Source organism: Scatophagus argus, chromosome 16 (genome assembly GCF_020382885.2).
Source record: "Scatophagus argus isolate fScaArg1 chromosome 16, fScaArg1.pri, whole genome shotgun sequence".
Lineage (NCBI taxonomy): Eukaryota > Metazoa > Chordata > Actinopteri > Scatophagidae > Scatophagus > Scatophagus argus.
In genome coordinates, this window is record NC_058508.1 from 9,517,900 (window position 1) to 9,539,492 (window position 21,593).

At 41.8% G+C, this 21,593-nt stretch overlaps 2 protein-coding genes across 2 annotated transcripts; one reads left to right on the forward strand and one right to left on the reverse strand.

Moving 5' to 3' along the window:
• Nucleotides 1-1,297: 1,297 nt before the first annotated feature.
• On the forward strand, nt 1,298-14,359 carry arhgdia (Rho GDP dissociation inhibitor (GDI) alpha). The gene is made up of 6 exons (XM_046416370.1): nt 1,298-1,454; nt 10,135-10,330; nt 11,024-11,107; nt 11,664-11,740; nt 11,883-11,946; nt 12,722-14,359. The coding sequence occupies exons 2-6, from the start codon at nt 10,141-10,143 to the stop codon at nt 12,922-12,924; spliced, it is 618 nt and encodes a 205-aa protein (XP_046272326.1). The 5' UTR covers nt 1,298-1,454; nt 10,135-10,140; the 3' UTR covers nt 12,925-14,359.
• cdr2l (cerebellar degeneration-related protein 2-like) lies at nt 14,204-21,542 on the reverse strand. Its single transcript, XM_046416367.1, has 5 exons — nt 20,684-21,542; nt 18,122-18,234; nt 17,703-17,851; nt 17,010-17,174; nt 14,204-15,972 (listed from the first exon to the last, which is right to left on the reverse strand). Exons 1-5 carry the CDS (start codon nt 20,760-20,762, stop codon nt 15,048-15,050), a joined length of 1,431 nt encoding a protein of 476 aa, XP_046272323.1. The 5' UTR covers nt 20,763-21,542; the 3' UTR covers nt 14,204-15,047.
• Between the last annotated feature and the right edge of the window lie 51 nt (nt 21,543-21,593).

Sequence of the window (21,593 nt, forward strand, 5' to 3'; positions counted from 1 at the left end):
TAAGTGCAGTGATTTTATTTTTTCCCCCATTGCCTTGTCTTTTATGCCTGGTCTTAAAATAGTATAAACTCTGCAGAACACTAGTCAAAGTTAAATCGTAAGGATTGTATATATGAAGCACAGATGGATTTGCCTGATGTGGGTTTTTGACCTTTTGTAACAAACATTTGTAATGTATGACACATTTCAGTAGGGTTTCTGATGAACATTTAATAATAGACATTTAAGTTATGTGTGATGCTTTTAGTTTAGCAAAATGACTCACAAGAGAACAACCAACCAATGAAATACGGCTGATCTAGTGACAGAATAAACATTCCCAACTCTTCAAATATATAAGTACTCGCGAAGTATGTATAGGTTTGTGACTGTAAGGAGCTATATGTAAATACACGGCTAAATTAATGCAAATCGTTAAAATTGGTGATGTTGTTCTCGATGTTAGTCCACATGATTTGGCCGGAAAATGATACCTCTCACAGCCGAGCAACCTGGGCGCTGTCATTTTCGCAATTTCAGGTAAACGTGGTTATGATCCTCATGTCATGCTTGGCCAAAGCATAGCCACTAGATGTCGTGCTGTACCTGTATCAATCATGTGTATTGTATATCTTACCATACAACATATATGATATATATAAGTCAACATGAATCTTTGGGATTTGGGGCTTTTAAAATATACTTCTTAGTATGTGCTCGCCGCTACTTTGATATGAACAGATGAAGAGCCTCTGTAGTAGCTCATTGGCTGAAGGCAGGACGCCTGCTGTGGGAGGGAGCTAAAACTCAAGTGGAAGTGAAGTGAACAAAGTCGAAAATGTAAAGGAAGGTATGTGAGTGTGCAGCACAGATCTGCATGCCCACGCGTGTCGCAGAAAAGCCGGAAGCCTATCTACAGACAAGTTTAAATAATGAACATATACAGTTTCCGGTTAGGTCTTCACTATTGAGGCAAGTAGTTTTTCCCATTTTTCCTTTTGTTCTTGGATAAAATAATTGGAAACCCTGACATTATACCGTCGTAGAATATAGCACTGTTTATTTTATATAACTGTCAGTGGAGGAAAAAGATCCATTGCTTGCAAGTTGTATCAAAGTGTTAAATTTCATATAAGTTTCTTCTGACTGTTGCATAAACATCCAAGCAGGATTTTGTAGATGAATAAGATGAAGTTCATTTAAACAAGTTAATATACTACTGGATAATTTAATTAGTAGGAGTGCCTAGTATTTATAAAATTGATTGACTTACTTGTTGACTTTGTACGTTTTGTTTTCCAGATCTTTCACTGCGTGGCCATCCCCGTACAAACCTGCTTTTATTTTGGAGGCAGTAAACCGGACGTTGTCTGCTCCGTCTGTCCGTTGGCTCAGATTTTCCTCTCTGCAGCTTCACTTCATTCTCTCTCATCACCATTCACAGGAGACTGCCCCAGCCTTCCAGCGGTATAACGGTAAGGGTTGATTAATTAGTTGATAAACTCCTCTCATAACTCGTTTTAGACGGTAAATATGCATATCCGAACTGCTGTAGCCTAGTTAGTAAGTTTTTCGATACTTAACTTGGAAGTATTTTCAACTTACCCCATGAACGTGAATTTATGAAAGGTGGAAATTTGTTTACCAAAGAGCAACTTCCTGCAGTTACGACCGTGCCTTTGTAGTTTCACTAATCATGTTGTAGTATTAGTGGATGTATCTCTCGACCTGTCAATTTACTGCTAAGTCAATATAAACTTATCCGGCGGCAGCGAGTTAAGAGGCAAATACTAGTTTTTCATTTCCGGGTGTTCGGTCTGAACTGAACAGCAAGTCCCATCGGTAACGATATTGTCATCTATTTGATTAAATTGCTCACAATGATACACACAATGTGTGGATGCATTGACAAATGGCGCAAAGTGCGAGGTGGGTAATTTAGTATGCTTGAAAATGTGTGTGATCCGACTGTCATGTTGTGAAGAGGAACATTTTCTGATACTTCCTGGAACTAATTTGAATTGGCCAGGAGCGCTCACACCTTAAGTCAGCCACCATCTTGATTCTTTTTTTTTTCAAGGTTTTCACGGACAAGTGCACATAGAGCACATCTGCTGAGATCAGAAGTGCTTGAAGTCACCCTCACTTTTCTTGACTTTTGTGTGACAGTTGCTGTGTACTTAGCTGAATGGCCGATAAGTGATTTTTACCCAAACCAGGAATCCTCCCCTTCCTTCCTGTGTTTTCAAATGGTTTGGAGGACTTCTTTCTCTCATACGACTTACAGAACTTTCAGAAGATACACAATTGCCTTTTCATATGTAGCATTTGAATTGTAGGCATTTCCTTGAAGTCTGTATTGAAAAGCTTCAAACATGCAGCAAGCAGGCGTGCAAGGGTTACAACGGCAGGCCTGCCCTGAGCTGTAAAGATGTTGCACATGTGAGCTCATATTCAGATGCAAGTGAAGGTGTGTATATAAAGACTATTAGTTGGATTTGCATGAAACATATTCATACCACTTGTCGGAGCTTTGAAGGAATCCACTGTTCAGCTGTAATTCTGCATTGTGAAGAGTCCATCAACTTCACTGACACGCTGTTTCCCAGGGAGGCAAACTGAATCTGGGCATGTTGCGGAAACTTCTCAAGAGCAAGGAATAAGCCCTGACCCCTCAGCTGGCACCTTGGCTTTCCCATTCACTCACAGCTTCCTGCTGCTACACACAGGGATTTCTCACTAGCTATTTTTAAAGCTTCCTATTTGTTCTGGCTCTTCCTGGGATAGAGTCATGTTTTGTTTCTTCTTCTCTCACAGCCACCTCTCTGTTGCTCATTTTCTTTGCAGTCAGATTAGTCTTGTCTACAGATAGAACAAATTCTGTGATGGACTTCCTGCAAACGTTGTCTTGGTTCTTAAGAGGCTCTTGGACCAAACTCTTTTCACTTAATTAAGAACACAAGCTCATAACAAGATTTCTAGCCTGCTCCATCTCTAATTTTCATCTTATTGCATTTCTGTTTTATTCTTAGCTCTTCTCTGTTTCAGTTGAAGTTATGTTCCTCTATATTGCATCAGTTTTTTAAGAGCTAATGGTGTAACACTTCCTCACAGCTCTGTTATATGTAGAACCGCTTCTTTAACTTAATGGGATCCAGCATGATTTTATCTACATAATAACATATTGTCATAGAAAGCTTCCTTTTTCATTTATATCACTATGGCATTTTCAAAAAGTGATTTGATTGGGTAAGCCTCACAGGTAGAACGTTAAGAAGATGAGCTGTGCTTCAGTTTTGCAGCATGTGGTTTAGCGCTCTAAAGGATGTGAATCATCAAGCTCGCCTGAAAAAGGAAGTTTGCAGTAAATTCTTGACAGACAAAAAAGGTCTGGTTGCAGTCTACTTAGTCACTATTTCATCAAGTATAAGGCTGTGGTATCCCAACACTGTACTGCACTGTATTCGTTTTTTATTTGGTTCAGTCAATAACCTAATTTTAATCACAGGCGTCATGGCTCTACTATTTGCAGCAGATGTGCTATTGTCACTGAAATGCTAAATCAACACTAAGGAGATACTAAAAATCGTTTTTAAATGGCTGCTAATGCTGCTCTGCACAAAAGAGAAATGCTTTGTATGTAAGTTGCGCAAAACTGCATATGCATTGATGCATTTGCGTTGACGCGTTGCTAGAGGATGTGCTAATTTCAAAAGCCCTGCTTGCATTAGCATTAACTGTTGCAGAATCATTTATCTGCAATAACCTGATGTCGGTGTGACCAAAATTTTGATCTGAAATATTCTGTGAAGAAAATTGACTGAGTGTTACACCTTTTACGTGATAAGCTTTTATTAAAGCAGCATGATAAGGATATACTGAAATGTAGAGAAATCATGTGTATGAAGGGAATAAATGCAAAGCACCAAAAGAGATTAAAGCAGCCATAAGTCTGTGGGCAACATCTTCAATAGGGAGGTGAAGCCAAGAGCTGAATGTCACCCCACAAGGGTTGCCAGTTCTCACTCTTAGTGGAGCAGCAGTCATGTCCTGTTTTTGTGTGTGTGCGTGCCACCTTCCAAGTAACCACAATTATGAGTATTACTCATCAGCTGCAAAACTCTCACTCCTCATATTATCAGTAAAGGTACACTGCACTAATATTTCTACTAGGATGATTGTATATGTGAATTTTTGTATATTGTTTGGAGTCAAATCTTTTGTATGTTTGGGTCAATAAAAAAACAAACTACAATAACTGCAACGGCTATGATCAACCATGAAGCACCTGTTAGATTTAGTTTTGTTCTGACAGCCACATGACTGCTGCAGTATCGTGGGAAAACATGGCTAATTTGTGTGTTTCTGTGATGCCAGTAGCCACAGTTTGCTTGATGTGATAGGATTGTTCATCCTTTGCGAGAGTGGAAGTTGTATACTTTGTAGTGTGCAGGGTTGTTTTCAAGGTTTCCAGGTAATAAATGTGTTACATAAGCAAGGCTACTCGTTGCTCTCCCTTTGCCACATTTTTGTTCCTGAAAAGATTCTGTGTGTCAATCCCGACCTGTAACGCCTATTTTACGACAGTTGGCACCAGACAGGGCTCATAGGACTCCGTGAAAGGGTAGTCCCACATGAAGATTTTTGATTTTGTGTTCTTCAGCTTTACTTTAATTCTGATCAGGAAGTATTGGCAAAATTAAATATTACAGTCTTTGTGACCAGCTGCGTTCATATTAAATGTGACATGATTGTCAGTGCTTTCAGAAAATATTTACAAACCAGAACGTTAAGTAAGTAATCAGTCACTGTTTTATTGTATTTTATTGTATTTATTTATTTAAGCTTAAGCTTGGTAGGAGAAATTATTAGTTTACTACAAGTGAATTTGTTACTCTAGTACTGTTGTCCATCAGTGATTGCAGTCATGCCGAAGAGTTCAAATGGATATTTCTAATAATAACCAGATGCTAGGAATGAATCAGTTTCCTCAAGTGTCTGATGACTAATAACTGACTTCTCAAAACACAATAACCAGTAATCAACAACCAGTCAGCTAATGATGACCAGTTAGTCAAATAATGATTTATTGTTAGTCAGTATTCTAGTCTACTGGAAAAGTCTGAAGTCAAAATATTGTGTAATGCTGTCTTAAAGATTTGGAAAACACAGGACATACACACACCCCTCCACTTCATAAAGCCAGTGTTATTCCTCAGGGATTCCCTGGTCCTCTGTGAGCTTGCTGATCAATTATCTTCAGCAGCATTTCAATGATCTTAATGACTTTTGTCAAGAGAATCCTCTTGATGTGTCACCAGTGACACCTCCAAACACTTTCCTCTCCTGTCCCTCAATGCCTCATTAGCTGTAATCTCACTTTGTATAATCTTACTGTTCAGCAGTGTTGCTAAGGAACGGGACTAATCTGAAGCCTCAGCTGATGCCAAGCTCAGTATGTTTGTAAAAACTGTGCTGCTTAGCCCTGTAAAGCAAACAGCTTATCCTCCTGTAGCAGAGAGCTGCATGTGGAGGGCTGTGCAGGTGCAGGTTAGGACACAGAGGTGAAGAGGTTCAGCGGCATGTCCAGCGAGCGTTCGCATGATCTCGTGGCCTGTGTGTTGTCTCCCAGCAAGCTGAACAATGACGGGGCCTTTTCCTGTCAGCTTAGTATGTATCCAGTTAGCCACAGCCTGTATTGTTTGAGCAGGGTTAGCCAGAAAGAATGTGCATCATTATGAGGGTGGTGAATATTGTTAAGACTAATCCATTTTGCTCTTTAATTTGCTGAACCAACAATTTCATACTTGGCTAAGATGGCGTCTCAGAGTGTCGTGGGTGTGTGCAAAATGCAGACATTGTAAAACTCAATTAGAAATAATTTCTTTTCAGTTTGTTAATGCTTTTCTTGTTAAATGTGATGTTGTTTACCGTGACAGGCTGCAGGGAAGCAGCACTGGGTGAAATGAGCAATGATGTCCTGTAGCTACACTTTAAAAAGCGCACTTACTGCTGACGTTCCGCTCATAACCGCTTCATGAAATCCCCCGTAGTTTTGTATAGTTTCTGCATTTATTTTGGTTATTATGTTGCTGATCTGACAGGTTTACACAGCGATCTAACTCGAAGGCTTCCACAATCTAATTTTCAGTCCTCTTACTTCTGTTTCCAAACTTAACATAATCTCATTGACTAGCAGATCTGTGCTATGTGAACAAACCAACAGAGCGATGGCAAGCTAGATGGCTGCGCTGATTGGATAAATTACTTAAAGTGGCTCTTCAGTGGATGATGTGTTGTAAATAATGCAACATGGGTTATTGCAGGCAGTTTTGTGGATAAATTGCTTGTGCCAAAAAAGACCTCTCTTTAATGCAGTATTGTTTGAATGGTGCATACTGAGAAAACAGAAAAGCTGTTTCAAGTCTGGTTATAGTCTACAGGACATTTAAAAACTGAGGAAAAAAAGACCATTTTGACTATGGATTGTGGTTGCTGTTAAATTATATAATGGTATTTTTTTTTTGGGTTTAGATTTCTCACACCCAATCCAGGTTAGTCATCGTCACTGTTAGCCACTTTGACCTCTACGGGACTGGACATCTTTTGAATTTTTTTTTGTAATAGTTATGATGCATACAAATTAGATTTTATACTAAAAATATACTTTTTTGATATTTTACTAAGAGAAAATTCTCGAATGCTGTATTTTGTCACTTTATCAGCTGCGCAAGTGCATCCCAAATACAGGTGAAATTAAAAACAAAATGAAATCTGCTTCCCAACTCTGCTCCAACACACCGCACTTGCACTACGGAGAGGAGTTGGTCCTTATCTTGGCCCTTATGCAGGCAAAATAACCAACTATTGAGAGATAATGTACAATATGTTGGAGAAGAGTTCAAGTTTGAATGTTTGAATCCCTGACCTTTTTTTTTTTTGATAGTATTTATTAAGGACACATATCACATGGTTAGGAAGGAAGTATTGAGGTGTGATCTTCAGTCCTAGCACTCAAAAGAGAAGTCCACTCCTGTAACACTGTTTGTCTTACAATGTGCAGGTTAAAAAAAACAAAAGAAAAAAACATAACAATCACTGCTGAGAAAGAAATATCATCTTCCTCCTTCCTTGTCAAAATATGGCACCTACATTGACCACAATGCAACTTGACTGCCAGCAGTTCAGGTGTTAGTTGCAGCTTATGTTGCTCTGCGCTGCTAACCTCAAAGCAGAGCTGAGGCGCAGCCTGAAGAGGTCTGGTAACTGTTTAACTTCACACCCACCCCAGATTTTTTTTTTCCTTTTCTTACTTGTAGCCTTCATCCCCAACTGACGCTAAGTCAAGTGACATCACCTGCGGCCATTTATCAGGCTTTGCAGCTCCCTTTGGAGCCACTAACGGATTTATTCAAGTTTTTAAACATATGCTGTAGTAATCCCTAAGACCTGTATACAGACTTTGCCGTATGTAAAATCAGTGGAGTTCCCCCTAAATCCCAAATGCATGTCTTGCGTAGACTTTCAGTGTCGCGGAAGCCTCCGGTAACTATAGCTGTGTATCATGCAGCTTACGGCAGGAGACGACTTGCACAGCAAGAACCAACTAGAGGAAGTGAGAAAAACAGTCTGTTCTTTGATACTTAAAGAATGATATGGCTGCATTGCTGTGTTATCTGGTGTTGTTTTCCTGTGTCACTCTGTGCATGCAACAAGAAGTCTCTCAGTTGCTCTCTCCGACCCGAAACACTCACTCACAGCTGAGCAGCCAAAAGCATGCTATTGGCAGGCAAGGAATTTGTGCTTTTATGGACACACAGAGGCCCCATTTGGAAAATCGGTGCTGTATTCTCAGTTCCTGTTTGGCTAACACCCAGCTGTATATGGCGGACACAACAGAACAGAGACGAGGGTTAGATGGAGGGGCAGAGAGACAAACCAGTTTTTTGTGTTGCAACGTGGAGTTTTGTGTTTGCACACGTTTGATTTGTTGTGGTTCGTCAGATTGTATGTCTTGTGTTCACACATTATTTTTGCTGAGAGTATCCAACTGTGTTCAGTATGTCATCAGGTCATCATCTTGTGGTTTTCTTTTGTGTTTGCATTTGTCCGATTTGTTAGCTTGCCTGTGTTGAGTTATGACGGCCTTTAACTCCCATGCCAACACTGATTTGCAACGGTAAATGAAACTGAGCTGACACACATAAGTGGGTTATGTAACCTAACTCGAGAACAAGGTCCAGTGTTATTAAACTTAATGGAGAAGCAGTTTATGAATCTATGTTACATCCTCCTCTTTGACTTTAAGGTCTTTCAGATTTGATAACAACATTGACATTCATGGTCTGGTATTCTGTTATAGTCCTGCAGCAGAACAGAATACAATTTTCTTCTTCAGAGTAATAAATCCTCTTCTGCAGTTTGACACATTAGGTTCATGCTTGGTTGAATTCGCCAGATACAGGAAGTTGGGTTCTTTCAACATTCAAATGTCGAAAACATTCGGGGAGGAGAAGTTTGAGCACATAGTTGACAGTTGACCTGTTGAGGAATGTTTTGTCATTGGCAAAAAAAACAAAAAGCCAGATTGAATTATGAATAAACAAAATGTGACCTGACCCCACAGCTAAATCTGCTGCATTTCCTATTTGATTACTTAGAAGTATCAGTTCTCCTAACCAGCTATTAATGACTTTTTTTCCCCGCATCAGGAAAGCATGTTGTAGTTTGGTTAAGTCAACCGTTATTAAAAGAGCTCAAACACCATTAGGCTGATGTGTTCGTGCTCTCTGAGGACTGCAGGCAGAACGAAAGCAGAATAGACCACACAGAACAGCGTTACGAGCGTACCATCATCCAGCTGCTCTTGGCTTGTGCAGGTGTTGATCTACTTAGCTATGCCCAGCATGTGTGCACCAGATGTTATTAATAGATAACTTTCTTTTTTTTTGTTATTTTCGAGCTCCACAGCATTTTATGAGCAACGATTGAGTTTTGCTTTCAGAAAATGAATATGAACTCGGCATGTTGGTGTGCTGTTCCCTGCTCAGGGTGTGTCGCTGCAGCTGGGTGTAGCTAGCCACAGTTATTAGCGTTATTATTGGCTGTTTTTCTGCTGTGTGGCAGCAGTGTGTGGCAGAGGAGAGACAAGTGAAGGAGAAACCCTGGAGCTGAGATAATCATCGGTTTTCAGACCAACGGCCCCTGCTGTATGTCAGACACTGAGAAGGTTGGACGGTTACATGTCCTGGCTCTCTTCTTTGCTAGTGCGTACATTTGTGTGCTCGCGTATGTGCTTATGTCTGAGGTACGCAGACACAATAAAACAGCCTCATCTTCTGTCAGAAATAATGACACAGTGACCCAGGAGAATCCACACGGAGCTTGTTGTGAATTGTGTTGTATTGAGGAAGAAGTTGTGACACATTGTGAACATTTGGGGGTTGGTCTCAGTTTATTCAGGTGATAAACAATAATGAAAGTGTGACATAAAGTCAGCTGCCTGCTCCAGTTCCTATGCAAATATACCGTATGTGGAGAAACAGAAGTTAGCTCAGTTCAGTGGAGGTTTTTAGCTTAGCAGCCACCATAAGCACAGATATGTTACAATCTTTGTAGGATGAGATAGAAACTGATTTACAGTTCATGATAAGAACAAAAATTAACACAAAAACAAAAAGAAACTATAGGACGCACTGGGATTGAACATGTGACACTCACCTCTGCCACAGGATAATTGCACCAAAGGGAGAGCGGCGCAGGGGAGGGCGAATACAATTTATCGGGAGGTACCACAGAAGAAGAATTGAGTGGGGAGGGGCCCCAAAAGTTCACAGCTAAATACAGAAACTGCCGAACCTCCGACAAGCATGCATGAAAGCAGCCTAGAACATACTTTGTGTAATTTTAACAGTTTTATTTTTGACCAGGTTACAAAAGCAAATTCTGTTATGCTCCAAACTTCAGCAAATCACATGGAGAATATCAGGATAAATAGACAGCTAACAGAGAGGGTTTTATTCATGGTGTTTCTGTCTACACAAACTGCTGCTGTATATTGCGAGAACCCACAGGTCAGAGTTCACTGAGGTGAGAAGACAAGTGTTGTTGTGTACTAACCAGTCCTCTCTGCTGTCACTGTCTCGCTGTGATTAGTACACAATGGCTGAGCAGGAGCCCACACCAGAGCAGCTGGCAGCGATTGCAGTAGTCAACGAAGACGCCGAAGGCCAAGTCAACTACAAACCTCCCGCCCAGAAGAGCTTACAGGAGATCCAGGAGCTGGACAAAGATGATGAGAGCCTGCGCAAGTACAAGGAGGCCCTGCTGGGCAAGACTGCTGTGGCTGCAGGTTAGCGATGCTTGCTAATTAACTCTTCCATAGCACGTGTAATTTTAGCCATTAACTAAGCACACACTTACACATTTCGATTTCATGCATCTGGTGTCAAAACGGTGGCAAATTATTATTATTATTTATTTATTTATTTATTTTTTTATTTTTTATTTTTTTTTAAAAATCTTTCCTCTACGTTTGCCTTACGTTTGTCTCTGTTATGTCTTCAAAGGTCTAATGTGTTTGTGTGTTTATTCATAACATTAGTGCCAACAGCTGTAGTTGTGTGTTTGCACTACCAATAGTACAGGGACTCAAACCTCAGCTATTTGTTATGAAAACAGTTTAGATACTTAAGAGGTCTACTCTTTACTTGAACAGATGTCTGATTTTAAGTTAGTTTGTCTATATTAAATGTTTTAAATGACTGAGTCAGCACCAAGAAGTTAGACCAGGTCCAAAAAGGACGAGAAAATGCCATTAAGTATACAAATGTTTAGAATATTGAGGTTCTTACTTTTGTTTTCAAAATCGCAAAATTCAGGCATTAAGCAATATTTGCTGTTGTGTTGAAGAGAAGATCAACAACACTTCTTGAAATATTGATTGATAAATCAGAAAAAAATATTTCAGCATTTCTCTCAGGTGCTGTACATGAACGATTTCATCTCATCGGTGTGGATGCTGTTTCCTTTCTCTCTGTCTTAGATCCCACCTGCCCTAACGTCCAGGTGTTGCGAATGACCTTAGTCTGTGACTCAGCGCCACAACAGCTGGCACTCGACCTGACAGGTGAGTAGAACAAACATGGAAGTTTAAAACTCAATGCAAGTTTTGGTTTAGGTTTTTTTTTGTTTTTTTTTGTGAAAATAGATCATTTCTAGTCTACATTTGAAAGCACAAGAGCCCACATTCAAGCAGCTGTCTTTCCTTACAACAGACACACTGAAAGAATTAGCTCATAGTAACAATTATGAACAATAATCGCTCCCATCCTTGTGTGCAAACATAGACTGAATGACCTGCTGAGTCGTTAGTCAGCTAATTAATAATGACATGACTCCTGTGTAAGTGGGTTAATGAGCCATTTCCTGATGGCACTCCTGCTCTCCCTTGGTGGTCACACTGAGCTACAACAGAGCAGGGCTCACTTGAGGTACTCTGCCTCCTGGTGGTCAGTATCGTTCCTACAGGCTATTGAAAATCAAAATACTTAAAATACTTAGGGTAAAGTTTCTGCTTGTTTGTTAACCATGTTTTAGACTGGGTATGAATGTTTGCATGTTATTTCAAAATAAATTTATGTAGCTAGACTTTTGTTTTTACGCTGTGTTGCTTTCCCTGCCAGGAGACTTAGAGAACTTCAAGAAGAACCCGATGATGCTGAAGGAGGGAGTTGAATACAGAATAAAGATCACCTTCAAGGTTAGAGAATCTGGCCTTTGGTCCCGGGGTTTCTCTCTGTTTGTTGTCTCAAGCTGTCGAAGGCATTTGGATGTTAATGCAGCTGTGGTGAAGTGTCACTGGATGTACTGGAACAGGATATATGATGTTTGCTTTTTTGCAGGTCAATAAGGAGATTGTGTCAGGCCTGAAGTACTGTCAGCAGACATTCAGGAAAGGAGTAAAGGGTAAGACAGTAATTTCATTTAATCTCTGCAAATCCTTAGGTGGATTAGGTGGACTCTGACTTCAAACAATACTTTGACATTTTATGAAAAATGATTGTTTGCTGTCTTTCTGAGTTAATGAGGTGAGAAGGGTGGAGGGGGTACAGCACTTCTAAATCTCACTAATGAATGTTTTCTTCAGCTGATAGCATTGCATTGAACAAAACTGAAGTCACACGGTAAAAACTCTTCACACATCCGAAGTCTGTGTGAAGTTGTTTTTTTCACGCAGCATGTATACACATTTTCTCCTTTGGAATTCCTTTTACAGTTTTGAAAATGTGGCTTCACTATTAGGTGTCATTTGTTAAATGCAGACAGAAAAAAGTGTGAAAACATTACCTTTGGACAAAACCAGACTGGCTGTTTCCAGCTCTCTCCAGTACTATGCTAAGTTACGCTATAGAGCTGCTGACTAGAGTTACATAATTACAGTACAAATGGTCATCTGACCAATTAGCATCTTTTCCAAAAACCTGTTGAACGATTCCTTTAAAACACTCCCATTTTAAAAGGTTCCAAATGAACCTGCCTTCCTGTTGGAAAGCTGCAGGTCATACTGTATGTTGTGAGGACTGTTTAATGTACACTGTATGGTGAAATTCCCCTTAGTAATTTCCTATGCACTTTTGCTGAATCCACAAATTAGGATGTGTATAAAATTCCCAAGAAGCTTCTTACAACTCATTTTCTCTCTCTCTCTCTCTCTCTCTCTCTCTCTCTCTATAATGTACAGTGGACAAATCAGATTACATGGTCGGCAGCTACGGGCCCAGGCCAAACGAGGAATACGAGTTCCTGACCACCGTGGAGGAGTCACCCAAAGGGATGTTTGCCCGCGGCACCTACACCATCAAGTCCAAGTTCACTGATGACGACAAACACGATCATCTCTCCTGGGAATGGAATCTCACTATCAAGAAGGATTGGAAAGATTGATTCCTCTTGGCCACCCATCACCAACATCTTCCTCTATTTTGCCCCTCTTTCTTTTTCCTTCTCTGATTCCCGTCTGGATCCATCTCTGGATTACGTGTGGATTTAAGCTTTTGCTCTCTCCGTCCATTGACACCAGCTCTTAGTTTCCTATTTTTTTTTTTTCAATTCTAAATTCCAATTGCATCACCATTCCTCCCATCTTAATCATTTCATTTGTTTGCACCTGCTCTTTTGTTAGTATTAAATCCTTTAATACGGAGAAAGCAAACAGTGCGCACAATCCAGATTTTTCGTTTGTTTATAAAATAGAAACAAGTTAAAAAAAAAATCTGATAAAAGTGATGATTCCTGCTGCCCCCTTTCCTTATTCTTTTCTTCCCCCCTTTGACTCTTCTCTATTTTTCAGATTCTTTTGTATGATTACCGCGATCTGCCTTTGAATGCATTGTACAGGAAGTAGTAGTGCTGTATGTACGTGGCCACTGAGCAATCATTGCTGGACACAAGTCTTTGACACAGCCCTCCTAAAGCCTTTGAGCAGATTATTTGTACCAGGGTCTTGGTAAATTATTTGGAATTCAGGCTACCTCTTTTTCAAATGATTTAGCACTGTACAAAGTCTGCTGAGAGAACGGGGGAGGGGATGGCCTCCTTGTGACTCCTTACTTTAGGTGTAGCTGTTCCTCTTCTGATCAGGGTATTTTGGCAGTTTGTTCAGCAGCCACGTGGCCTTAACGAGAACCCCTGGGAAGAAAAAGACAACCCAGTTGAGCCATTTGCCTTCATATTATATTTACCAGACCAGCACGTGAGCCTGTTTCAACAGTACTTGTAATACATGAATGGGGCATCAGGACTGCAAATTTTTAACACCTTTATTTCAGGTAGAAGGTAGAAACCATTATGTGTTGGTGTGGAGCGTAGCTCTATTTACAAACACCTTTTTCATTGCAGTAGTTCTCCAAATATCAGTTAAATGAACTTGTTTTTTTAGATCATTTACAACAACTGTAAATACAAGTCTGAGTTGTACTAATGGCTTTTTGTTACCCAGTGTCCTCTCTAGTCCCTGAGGCCATATTTTCCAGTTTAAAGATTACCAACACTGACTGTGCCTCCAGCCTCATACAACCACATGCTGCTCCCACTGAGTCAGCAGCACTCTGAGCTCAACACCAGTGAGGTGAAACACTGTCTGTAATTGACTTTTAAACCAGTACGGAGACATCAGCCCACAAGGAGACATCAATTGAGAACACACTTGCCATATTAAAGTGATTTGTTGTTTTTTTTTTGTTTTTTTAAATACACTCCATAAATCTGCTGTCATGGACTGATGTTTCTCTCAGTGGGTTGGGTTTGACTCAATGTGTGCTACTTGTATTACCTACAGTTTACTGATCTCCTGTGTTCACATTAAAGTGTTCAGACTGGGCCTGCATGTTTTCCATTGTTTTATTCAACCAAACACATATGATCTAATTTTTTTTTTAACACTCAGTACTTCATATTCAACCTGTTGTATGATGTGAAATGTTGCCTCGCTGAGCATGTGACAAAAAAAATAATGGTCAGTGCATTTCTTATTTTAGTGAACAGAAGACTTTTTCTTGAAGGGCCTACTGCAGGAATAACTTAGATAATGCTAATTTGACAAAGCTGGTTTGATTTCTGTCTGCTTTTAAAGACTGATTCAGTGTTTATTAGACCGATACAAGCTTCTAATGCTGTTTATTTTTCTCTTTTTATATTATTTGGTTTAATTACTGTTCTCCATAAATAAATTTTCCATTCTGATTATTTTTCAGTTACGGTCACTCAAAGTAAAAAGCCATTTCATCCACATCACCAATTTCCCATCCACATATTGAAATCTAACCTTTGTCAGTTTCAAATTGAATCAGTGTAGCTTCCTTTCTAGAGAGCAAACTGAGGTGTCCACTGCTCGCAATATGCATCATTAATCACCCAACCTCTTGATTACAGGCATCCACCCATTAGGTCACCAGCTGTCAGATGCAAGACAAAATGTCTTCAAAACACTGAGGTACATTAAGATAAATCTTACGTAGTCACTGTTTTCATAGCCTGTAGTATCAGTAGCTGTTACAATGAGCTCCAGCTCACTTATTCCTCTTCCTGCTCTTGCTGGAGCTCATGTCACTCTTGGTCTTCTGCAAGCGGGAGAAGATCTCTTTAAACAGGGCTTTGTACTCCGGCGTGTTCTGGCTGAGCCGTTTGTCCACCTGCTCCACCTGCCTGCTGATCCCTTCCAGGGCCTCCGGGGTGGAGGGAGTTTGGGGTGGTGTGGGAGGAGTGGCAACGGCCCCAGATGTCGAAGGCCCTCCCGAGACCATGCTGTACTCCTTCATGGAGGGGTCTCTGGAAACAGGCCGTGAGGTCTGCACCCCAGCATGGCACAGACTCTCCTCGTGACGCCGGCACTTCCCCAGCAGCTCCTCATACTTCTCCAGCAGGGCGTGGTACTGCTCGTCCACCTCCCGCAGGATTGACATGCCACGTTTGCGCACACCGTTGGCATGAAGGGCATAACTGCCCTGACGCCTGCCTGAGGCATCACGGGCTGAAATGGCATTCAGAGCCGTGTCGCTGCAGCTTTTCCTCACTGGGACTCCCTGCTGCCCTGTGCCCCCGACCTCTCCTTCTCCTTCCTCCAGCCCAGTGCCCTCCTCTGGGGTATCCGTCTCAGGGCCGTTGTTGAGCAGTGTCTCCAGGCCATCCTCCATGTCCCCAATCAGACACATCCTGGATTTCCTCAGCTGCTGCATCTCCTGGAGCTCAGCCTCTAGCTCCTGAACCCGCAGCTGGCAGCCCTCTGCTCCTAGGAGACGCTGTTCCAGACGCTCAAACTCCTGCAGCACGGTGGCACACTCCCGCTCAGCGCTCTCCCTCATGGACCGCTCGTTGGCCATGGCCGTGCGCAGGGAGGAGACGATGTCTCTCAGGCGCTCATTCTCCTCCTCCGCTGGCTGTCTCTCAGCAAGATCCACACTGCCCGGGTTGGCCAACAGGAAACCATCCTCATACCTGACAAAAATAAGTGTTGCATCACATGAACTAGACTTTAGGCAGATTTTTTAATTGCTAAACCCCACAATCATTCAATCAGTGTGCTTGGATATTCTTTAAAATGTATTATAAAACCTACAGTAAGCCATGGGATTACTGTCAGTGACTGCAGAGAGCAGTGACTACAGAAACAGGGAAGTTGAGAAAAGGGTATGAAGTTTAAAGGCTCTTAGCCAAATTGTATAACAGAGAAGTTGTAAAACCTTCATTTTATGCTGATTAGTATTTATTGTCCAAGACCATATTAGTGCTTCATGTACAGACAATCTAAAGGACACAGGGAAAACTCAGTGTCTACAAACAAAATGCGATCTTGTTTCTTCTTCAGTTTTCTTGCCCATTTGAACTAATGAGCTAGTTTAAAAAGATTCATCTCTAATTAAATACATTATGACTTAAAGGTCGATTAACCACATCAAATCATGTGAATTCCACTAGAGTCTGACACTGCAGAGACAACTGTTTCTGCTTCTCGGCTTAGCTAGACCAGTTAGCATTTAGCGGGACTAGTTTATCCGGTCTCTCCGTTTAAGCTACTGTCTTATGCTTTATCACAAACTCGATGACTAAAATGTTGGAGCATCAAAGTTTTCAATTCCTGGAAAGACAAAAGTAGGTAAATTAGCTTTAGCTAAGCTTATCTCACCAACAGTCACTGCAGACAGGTTTTTACTTCTGTTTTATAGTTCTGCCCACCCAAAATATGTTTTTGATGGTATAATAGTAAGATGTCGAAAAAGTAATTGCTGAGGTTTGGCTTTATAGGACAATGCAGTCTGAAATGAGAATCTCTTTAATCGACCCCCCACGTATCCTGCAGAACAATCAGCTCATCTGTATTATACTGTACACAGCTAGTATTAACAATATACTGATCTGTGTGAACAAGATAAAACGACAACAGAATCTGACTGCAGAGTGTGGGTGTGTCCTGGGAGTGATCTTTACAAAGTGCGCTTGGTACAGTAGAAAATAAACCTGTAACAGTAAGTGACCTTGGTGCAGTGCAGAGCTCTTTGAGGCAGGGGAAGGAGTGGACAGTCTTGCGCCGCTCCTTCTTCTCTCTATGGACTCTCAGCTCCTCCAGAGTTCGCAGCTCCTCCACCCGAGCTGTCAGAGTGTCCACCTGACCCTGCAAGGTCTGCAGGGTGCCCATCAGCCTGTGCACACACACACATTTGTTTGATCAGTGTGTTATGTCATTGTTAAAGTGACTTCATTTTGCTCAGCATGTCATTCTCAAAGGGACACTGAGTCATTACCAAGCAAAGAACATTAAGGATCTGATTTAGAAAAAACAGAGGGAGCCTTTGAAAACTACTTTTAGGCTTCCAATACGATTTGTAAAGAATCTTAATCCCTAATTGTGATTATGAAATTGCTGACGAGAAAAAAAGTGGAAATTTTTGCAGTTGCTCGGGTGGATGGGTTATCTGTACACACAAATACACAACACATGTTGTCACTTCAGCAAAAATGTGGATCCATCATAGAAACATCAATATACCAGTGTCTATTTTGGCTTCAAAATGACCAATTAACCTTTGTACTGTGATGCGATGATAACATGGGTGAAGCGCGATGTCATTCTTGTTACAGTCTTTCCACAGAATATGACTTCTGCCACATCAACAGAAGATGATAATCGTGAAAGTGTCAGACACGGTCAGACACCAGCTGTTGATCACCTGTCTATTTTCTGCTGTGAGGCCTTGCTCTCCAGCACCAGCTTCTCGTTGGTGATCTCCAGCTCTCTGGCAGTCACATCCAGCTGTTCATACACCTTTGCGTGCTGCTCATTCATTTCCCTCAACATTTCCAACTGCTTGGACAGGTACTGCAGGGGAGAGATTATTTATAAAACAAAACTATATACATCTAGCTCGACTAAATACAGTTTGAAACAATAGAAATTCCATTTTTTATATAAAGAAATTATATCAAAAGGAGCTTATGACACATCATCTGATTGTTTGCTTTACAATAATTAGCTTAGTACAATACCAAGAGGAGCCAGTTCGTGACCGTTTTTTCTTCTCTAGGGTGTATATAAAATCACTGACTTGAACATGACTTGGCAGAGTTACGATAGGCAGAACAAGCATACCTCTATCTCTTGCACTTGCTCCTCGTTGTTGATGTACATCTGTTGCAGGGAGTCCTCCAGCTCTTTGTTGCGCTCCAGGAGTGTCTTGCCGAGCTCAGCTGCCAAGTGCAGGTCTGACCGGAGCCAAGAAGCAAGAGCAGACATTAACAGCAGAAAGTTGTGAGAGCGTCAAGCCCATGACATCACTGCATAGTGTAGATCACCAGGAAAGACTGGGCAAGAAGGACTTGCTGCAGCTGTGGAACACAACTGTGTACAGGCTGCTTTAGCACAGATCATATCATATCGATACAAACCTCCAGCAATCTGCACACCGGGGAGGGCACCCTCACAGTCACTGTTATTTCACAACACAGCTTGAGGCATACATTATTCATCTCCTGTGCTGACAAGAAACCTAGCTGGACTGAGTATGAGGAGGAGAGGAATCCTACTGGCTCAGCATACTTGGAGTGCATAACAACACAGCGCTAAAGGGGTGGAAAAACAGGAGAAGAAACAGGGAGCCATTGACATCCATTATTGGAAATGAATAGGGTGATTTATTACCACAGTGTAGGGCGTGAGCAACAAGGAGCACGCACACACCTGCATCATCGTAGGTGTAAAACATAAGAGTTAAAATTGATTTACACCTGATTGATCTGTATGTTTAAACTGCTATACACAATCCAACACAACTAAATGCAGCAGGAATCCTTCTGTTTAATCTGAGATCATTAAAAGCATCATTAGCTCACACTGCGCAGGCCTGTGCTGCTAACTTTTGCATAGTGAAACAGGGACAGGCTGTAATTTCCTGGCTTAACAAAGCAGCACTGATAACACTGGTCTGAATCACAGTGATAATGAGCCGAGTGTGAGCGTGCGAGGAGCGAGCACAGCGAGCCTTCACCCTCAGGTCCAACTCCGTCACAGTACCGAGAGCCGACACGTGCCGAGTGTTAGTTATGTAATTTCAGAGTCAAGAGCAGGCATGAGAGGCTTTGTTAAGGGAACACCAATTACCAGACACATAATAACACAAAAGGCTGTCACATCTGCCCAAGATACACTGATAAGCGTGAGCAGAAAGACTTCAATGACTATCCATCCACACAGCCTCATCAGTATATACACCATATTTGTGCATTTACTCTTATGTTTTCTGCTCTCTGCACGAGCATCTCTGTGATGCTCTTTGATATGTGAGTCTCACTCTCAGTCACAGGACTATTAGATGAGGCTACATCACTGAACATGACATCAGCACACCATCTGCCAACACGCATATCATATGTTTGTCACATCGTAATATAAACACCAAATCTCAGAACTGGCAGTTAAGAAGTTGCGTAACAGTATCATTTTTGGGGCAAAAACATGCCTGATTATGAGTGCATGCAAGATGAGGTTTGGTTGGAGCAGTGGGCATAACCATTATGCCTCCAATCTGACCCTAAAGCCTGGAATCTCTGTTCCTGACTAAGGAGGTCTGGATTGGGGTTCCCTAATCTGATCAGCAAGGGGCTTAATGACTTCAAGCTCAATGCTGAATAATGCTTAGATGAGATAAAGATGGCATGGCCACACAAATACTGTACACACACACACACACACACACACACACACACACACAGCAGAATCCACCTGCCTCTCTCAGACTATGGACAATGCAATGATGAGACACAAAGCTGCTTTAGTTCTCTGGGTCAGCAGGTAATCAGGGGTGGGGTGATGTTGAGGCCAGCGCTGCACAAGAACACACTCACATCCCTCTTCCGAGATGCACTGTGGATGAAAGCGCATCCATTTAAGTCATTACTGGGAAGGCTGATCACAGACACACACACGCATCACATCATACGTCAGTGATAAAGGCTGCACAAGATGTGGAACAACAAACACAACAATTAGACAGTGTTTTTCTGCCTTTGCCTCTCATGTCCACTTAAGGCCACAAGCATGACTGTGAGCCTGTTCTGAGATGCCATAAAATCAATCACTGCCCACCGAGCTATTACCGCTTTTTACAGACAAACCACGCTCTGTATTTTTGCTTCACAAACACACCCTAAATAATGGCACTCCCTCTCCCCATAGCTGATCAGTGCTTTCACATCCATCTGTCCCAGAGCCCCATAACTGTGCAGAATGAATACAGCGTGTTTGGTAGATTTAAAGAAAGGAGAGCGATAGGAGTGATGGGATGTAAGACTCAAGCCTGCCAGGAGGGAGATGAAACAGAGGAAACATTCATTCAGTCAGACAACAGGACTATTCTAGGAAACACCACTGACAAGATCAAAATAATTGGCAGAGGAGGAGAGCAGAGATGAAGGGCAGGCAGATACACACTCTGATGCAGAGATGTGGGTTTTTCTTTGTGCGCGCACTCGTGCATGAAACGAAATTGTGAAATGTTTTACAATGGACGCAGCCTCCTCTCTTCTTCCCTCCTTCTTCCTTTCATCCCAGAGTACAGTGAATCTGGATGGGGCTTTGTTACATCGTGTGATACCCCCACTCTCACACTCACACACACACACACACAACCCTGACACACGAGACATGATAACTCACCTTGCTCCAAGTCCCGCTGGTCGTACCACGGTTCCTCTTCCTCCGTGACAAACTCCTCCATCCTGCCTGCACGAAGCATCTACACTGATGAACTTCTTCTTCTTCACCGGCGACGTGAGCTACTAATTGACCGACAGGCTCGCCCGGAAGTGACAACAAACAACAGCGGCGCAGCCTCCCCGCGACTGTAACCCTTTGAGACAAATTACTTAAAAATCCCCACAGCGCACCTGCTTCGTGAACCATCTGCAGACGAGAAAGAAACCACATCCGATTGTCCAAACGTGTAGAGCTGCAGATCTGCAATAAAACAGCTGCTGGAGAATTTCACCGCGTTTCTCGTGTTGGTCTCATCAGCCTATGATGTGCAGCCGGGCCCTGTAGACGCAGGTTGACAGACCCGCTCGCAGCTCAGTGAGGCAATGCTGCTGCTGCTGCGTTCAAGTCCAGCTGGAAATACTGCATGAGATGTGCGAGGTTTTAACTCTTTACTAGGCTGCACTTTTGCAGGTCGGTTTAGCACTGCAGTGGACCTACAAGATTAAATCGTCGCTGATTGGTAATTTACTTCAAATGTGTTTATTTAATACCAGAGGCTATCGTTGTGATATTTTACTGTTTGCAAGTCAAAAGGTGCAACTTCTGTCTAGATAAATAGATGCTCCATCTTCTTCATTGTAATTTAAAATATGCAGAAAGTCAAGCTGTAGTTTAAATCTACTTGCCTGATCCTAGATTTGCTGTTCGATATTTGATTAAACACTTAAAACTGGCACTAAACGAGCGCAAACCTGAAATAATAGAGCTCGAAATCCTGATAACTAAAGCAAGTTACGAGGTGCACCTGAAGGCAGCCGCACTGGAGGTGACGTCAGTGTCTATTTAACAGCGTTCCCGGCACGGACGTCTC

What these genes read in the sequence shown, in the direction of transcription:
- cdr2l (XM_046416367.1), bottom strand. Translation starts at nt 20,762, where the DNA reads ATGCTTCGTGCAGGCAGGATGGAGGAGTTTGTCACGGAGGAAGAGGAA. An exon ending in AGCAAGTGCAAGAGATAGAG is followed by an intron (nt 17,852 to 18,121) that starts GTATGCTTGTTC and finishes TCTCCCCTGCAG; the next exon opens with TACCTGTCCAAGCAGTTGGA. An exon ending in GAGCTCTGCACTGCACCAAG is followed by an intron (nt 15,973 to 17,009) that starts GTCACTTACTGT and finishes TATTTTTGTCAG; the next exon opens with GTATGAGGATGGTTTCCTGT.
- arhgdia (XM_046416370.1), top strand. Translation starts at nt 10,141, where the DNA reads ATGGCTGAGCAGGAGCCCACACCAGAGCAGCTGGCAGCGATTGCAGTA. An exon ending in CAAGACTGCTGTGGCTGCAG is followed by an intron (nt 10,331 to 11,023) that starts GTTAGCGATGCT and finishes TCTCTGTCTTAG; the next exon opens with ATCCCACCTGCCCTAACGTC. An exon ending in GAATAAAGATCACCTTCAAG is followed by an intron (nt 11,741 to 11,882) that starts GTTAGAGAATCT and finishes GCTTTTTTGCAG; the next exon opens with GTCAATAAGGAGATTGTGTC.